The sequence below is a fragment of the Mastomys coucha genome, chromosome X, assembly GCF_008632895.1.
Source record: "Mastomys coucha isolate ucsf_1 chromosome X, UCSF_Mcou_1, whole genome shotgun sequence".
NCBI lineage: Eukaryota > Metazoa > Chordata > Mammalia > Rodentia > Muridae > Mastomys > Mastomys coucha.
In genome coordinates, this window is record NC_045030.1 from 96,875,549 (window position 1) to 96,881,497 (window position 5,949).

General features: G+C 35.7%; 1 protein-coding gene across 1 annotated transcript in view; it reads right to left on the reverse strand.

The window, feature by feature from the left end:
• Positions 1 to 4,998: 4,998 nt before the first annotated feature.
• Positions 4,999 to 5,949, reverse strand: part of LOC116086963 (heat shock factor protein 3-like) — a 72,182-nt gene continuing 71,231 nt past the window's right edge. Inside the window, exon 12 of the mRNA XM_031365276.1 lies at positions 4,999 to 5,288. Coding sequence (XP_031221136.1) covers positions 4,999 to 5,288 — 290 coding nt within the window. The remainder of the gene's footprint in view (positions 5,289 to 5,949) is intronic.

Here is a 5,949-nt window from a genome sequence, read left to right on the forward strand (position 1 = left end):
AAATAATATATGTGTATAATATGTATGAATAAAACATGTTTATGGCAAATTAACATAAAAACACGATTAATGTTAAAGTATATTTAACTATCTGCCTTAATACGGATATGTTTTAAATTTTTTTTAAAGATTTATTTATTATTATACATAAGTACACAGTATCTGATTTCTGACACACCAGCAGAGGGCATCAGATCTTATTTTGGGTGGTTATGAGCCACCATGTGGTTGCTGGGATTTGAACTCAGGACCTTTGGAAGAGCAGTCAGTACTCTTACCCACTGAGCCATCTTGCCAGCCCCATGAATAAGTTTTTAATTTGTGGGATTTTATGTCTCCTTATGTAAATGAATTCTTTTCCATAAGAACTTTTCTTCCTTCCTCAACTATATATCTGATGAAAGATTAGTGTCAAATCTCCTTAAGAATCAAGGAAACAACACTATTTAAAGATAATACTTAACTGAAGGGAGTTATCAATGGCTAAAAGGTGCTAAATATATTTAGCTACAAAACTGTCAAGATGACTAAGGTCAAAAAAATAACTGAAAACAAATTTTGGAGAGAATATGAGGGAAAGGGAACTCTAATTCATTGTTGATATGATTGCAAAATGGTGGATACACTCTGGAAATCAGCATGAAAAAGCTAAAAGTAAATATACTACATAACCCAGCTATCCCACTCCTTGACATATGCCTAAAGGAACCTATATCCTACTCTACATATATTTGCTCATCCAAGTTCATTGTTGCTCTATCTACAACAGCTAGGAAATGGAAATAACTGTCCTTCAACTGATACATGGATAATGAAAATGTGGTATATACACACAATACAATAGTATTCATCTCTAAAGAAAAATGATCTCATGAAATTTGCAGGTAAATGGATGGAACTAGAAAATACTATATTTGGTGAAGTTAAACTAGACCCAGAAAAAATGACTGGCACAGGATCTCTCTAATTTGTGGATTGTAGTTCTAAATTGATAGATCTGAGTATATAACATGGAGTAACTGAAGAAAACACACATTAAAAAGGGACCATTATGGCATAGTGGGAGGAATTCTAAACAGGGGGATCATAGGACATAGGTGCAGTGAAGTGGGAAAAAAGAAAAATGGGGGGTGTCTTTATCTTGGGGGGTACAGGAAAGAAGGAGGAAGGAGTGACAAATGGCACTAAAGAGGCTTAAAAAGCCATAAGAAAGCATTATTTTGTTTATATATATATAATATATATATATTGTTTTCATATATATATAAGTATATGTATATACACAGATGTATGTATACTTAATCAAGTTACATCACTGGGAATGATAATCCTACCCTCAAGTTTCATAGACAATCTATTGAAATCTCCAGAGCCAGGTATGGAAATCTCTCTGAGTAGTCTTTTGTTAGAGGAGATCAAGAAACTCACAAAATAATACAGGCTATTGCTGTTACCCTTGGTTGCCTTTTAGAATTTGAAAGTATGTCCATATTGTTAAAGATACCACACAATTCAGATAGAGGGCATGTAAGACTTAGAATTGACATGGAAATCTCCTACCTTAGCACTAGGTCTCAGTATCAGAAGCAAGGTACCATGTTAGAAAAGTAGTCATTAGTTCTATCCAACTATAAAGTCTACAAACCACAACAGTGATCCACAGGGCAAACTATAGCCCAAGGGTACAAATTACTAACAGTTGTTTGAATTACTAACAGTTGTCTAATTATACTTAAGTACAAAAACAGAGAAGTGGAATTTTTTCTAGGTGTGAAGGCTTAACCAAACAGAGGCACTGGCATATGAGGGGAATTAGGAAATGTGTAGGGAGAGAAGGCTAGTCACCAAGGAAGAGGGTATAAAAACTCATTAGGAAATCTACCATATCACAATATGGCTGAAACAAATTAATTTGAGGGATTGTAGAATATCCAGTATCTAAAATGTAAGAAGAGGGAGAAATATTGGGAATTAAAAAATCAAAACTCAAACCCAAAAGGGTATGCATGGAATGTAGTCATTTATATGTGGATACACAAGCCACATAGCCATAAATTAGAGGATATACAAGCTATATTCCACAGATTCATAGAAGGTAAATAACAAGGAGGGTTCAAGGGAGGATGCTTGAATCTCACTCAGAAAGGGAAATGAAATAGTCATCAGGGTGGATGGAAGGAGGAAACTCCGTGGGAGAGGGTATGGGAAGGGAAACGGGTGGGGAGGGAAGGGCCAGAAGAGTGAATGGAAATCGGAGGTAGGGACCACTTCTAGGGTGTACCAGAGATCTGGGATGGGGAGGCACCAAGGAGTCAATTAGAGTGATTCTAGTTGAAACTCTTATTAGTGAGTATATGGAACCTGAAGTGGCTACCTCTTGTAGCCAGGGAGAAGGACACTAATCTACCCACAAAACCTTTGACCCAAAGTATTTCCTGCCTACAACAAGTGCAGGAACAAAAATGGAGCACAGACTGAGGGAATGACTAACCAATAAGTGGTCCAACTTGAGACCCATCATATGGGCAAGCACTAATCCCTCACACTATTAATGATACTCTGTTATGCTTGCACACAGACACCTAGCATAACTGTACTCTGAGAGGCTCCACCCAGAAGGTGACTGAAACAGATGCAGATACCCACAGCCAAACATTAGATAGGCCCCAGGGAGTCTTGTGGAAGAGTTGGAGGAAGGATTGAGGGACCTGGAGGGGATAGGGACTCCACAAGAAGACTAACAGAGTCAACTAACTTGGACCCTTGGGGACTCCCAGAGACTGAACCACTAACAAAAGAGCATGTATAATAAATGAGACCAACCTGCTCCCCCAACTCCCTGCACATACATAGCAGATGTGCAGCTTGGTGTACATGTGGCTCCCCCAACAGCTGGAGGAGGGTTGTCCCTGACTTTGTTGCATGCCTCTGGATCCTGTTCCCCTAACTGGGCAATCTTGTCTTGCCTCAGTGGGAGAGAAGTGCTTAGTCCTGCAGTGACTACATGCCAGGGTGGGTTGGCATCCAGAGTCTCCCATAATCAGTAAAGAAGGGGATGGGGTTGGATGAGGGGGTGACTGGAAGAAGGTGGAATGCAATTGGGATGTAAACTGAATATACAAATTAATTAATGGGAAAAAGGGGAATTAAACAGAGATAGGGGCCCAGTGATTGTGGGGGGAAAAGGGTAGTGAGTGGTTAACTCACTAAGGATGCATGAAAAAGCCTTATGGAAACTCATTAGTTAGTAAGCTAATTTCAAAATATGATAAAAAAAAAAAGGAGTTGGAATGGATGTAATATGCATGGAGAAGGCACAATGTTCCTCCAGAAGACATGTGTTATGAAGTAAAAAATCACAGTAACAAGTTTCCTCCCTATGAGTTATACATTCTTTGAAGTGAAAATAGGACAAACACAAATCAATGTGTTTATGTAACACATTCTTCTTAGTACATGTACATGTAGCCTAGAAGTTTCACTGCATATTGTCACAGACCCTGCTTTATAACAAAGGATATGATGCCATGAAAAGTATGCTCAACTCTTTATTGACTTACATAGCATTACAGTGACAAGATGTTGTTCAGTTTTTGAAATACTCCAGTTTACTCCTTCAAATCAAAAGCTCCGCCATCATTAAAGGAAATCTGGAATTCCTTAAGAATTTTCAAAATTGCACAAACTATTTTATTTAAACAAATATACATTTAAAAATAGATACTGAAAAAAAATGACCTATTTCCCGTTTCTGTTAAAGCCGACTTCATTAGTGAGCCTATTGAAGAACATGTTAATCTTAGAAAAATAAAAAGGCTAAAAAAAAAAAAACCCAACTAAATTTGTAGACCATTTAGAAGGTGGAATAAAGCAGTAAGAAAGTGTTACAGACTGGGCCCTTTAGAAGCTTGATGTTTTACTATTCAGTTTACTAACATAAAACCTTAAACATATTCTAAAGTGCTTCTTCAACTAAACAGATACCCTTAAATGCTAAGTGCTATGTTGCTCAAAGTTTAGCCATGTATGAAAGTTGATGTTGGAATAGTTTGTATGAAAACTGCTCCTTGGGAGGGGGGAGGGAACAGGGGATTGTTTTAGTTTTTGATTTTTTCTTATTTTCATTTTATTTTTTGGAGGGGAACCTGGGAAAGGAGATATTGCAAATAAAGAATACATCTAATAAAAAAATTAAAAAAAGAAAACTGCTCCAAGTTTAGGTAAAAGATAATATTCTATCAAGTAATTACATATCTGTCAAAGAATACAGATCTAGCTAGAGATAACTGAAAATGATAGATAAATATAGTTGAGAAATGGTTGACTGTGAAGTTTTAACCTTAATTTCGAATAAATCACTTGCTCTTGTGTTTACACATGTTTTTTAGGAAAACATTTGCTTGAGTTTGATTCTTGGAGTTCTTGTCGAAGGTTTTAGATGAGAGTCAATATGTTGACTTTGATTGTAAATGAGATGGCAATTATATAGAAAAAATCATATTCTACTGAAATGTTAACTTTCTTTAGGAATTAAAAATAGTGTAAGTCTGAAATAAGCTATAGGATAAATCTAATAGTAAAATCCTTAACTATAAAATCTAGGAGTAACATCATTTTCATTAACTCTAAACCATGCTTTTAAACCTTGTAATAATTGTTTCTTTACTATAAACAAAGTCTAGCTACAGAAAATTCTAATTACTTAAAAATACAATAACACTAATCTCTGTTCTAGTAACACATAAAGTATTAGAACATTATTAGTTCAAAAAAAACCAAACTTCTTATTATATTAAAATTTGGATATATTCCTTATGTTTTCTTGTGGTTTGAATTTTATCCTAGTTGCCAAAGCTTGTCTAGATACTGGGAGGCTACAATTTTAATATATTTTTTAAGTTGCAGAAATTTCCAAATGAAGATACGTATACTAGCTAGCAGCCATAGAATTTCTATTTCTCCAGAGGAAATGAAATTCATTAAGATTCAATATGCTCTTCAAAAACTATTAGTAGCAGGGTTGAGAAAGAGAAAAGGAAACATGCTGGATTCCCCACTGGCTTCCATACATAACTGAGGAATAACATTTTCAATAGTATCTTCTTGTGGAGTAGAAATATTGGAGGTTACATAATCATGGTCACACAAAGCTGATATGACATTTGGTGGGTTCTTCAGCTCATCCAAAAGTATGTCATAACCTTGAAGATTTTCTCCAAAATCATATATTGGTGTCCCATCCAATAGGAAAAGCTCAGGTTTTTCCATACATTCTATCATATGCTTGTCTGTGGAGAGACAATGCTTTGTTACATGTAATATAGGAGGAGAAAATTTAAAACAAAGTATAATTCACAAGTCTTACACTGTTAAATGCTACATGGGAGACATTGTTATCCTAATCTTTTGAGTAACACACTCTTCAATTCTCTTATCTTACCCAAGAAGAATGCACTATTATTCTTAGAAGTAACTATCAGCCTTACTTTTTTTTCTGAAGATTCTTTGTTTCTTATTTTCTTTTTTCTTTTTGTTTATTAGATGATTTCTTTATTTACAATATCTCCTTTCCCAGGTTCCCCTCCAAAAAATAAAAATAAAAATAAAATAAAATAAACCAAAAACTAAAACAATTCTGTTTCCTCCCCACTCCCCCTGCTCACCATCCTACTCCCTCCTGCTTACTGGCCCTGGCATTCCCCTACACTGAACCTTCATAGGGCCAAGGTTCTCTCCTCCCGTTGATGACTGACTTGGCCATCCTCTGCTATACATATGCTGCTGGAGCCATGAGTCCCACCATGTGTATTCTTTGGTTGCTTTGGTTCATCTCTGGGTCTTCAATTCTATTCCATTGATCTACCTGCCTATCACTGTACCAATACAATGCAGTTTTTTTTTTGTTTTTTTGTTTTTGTTTTTTGTTTTTTTTTAATCACAAATACTTGG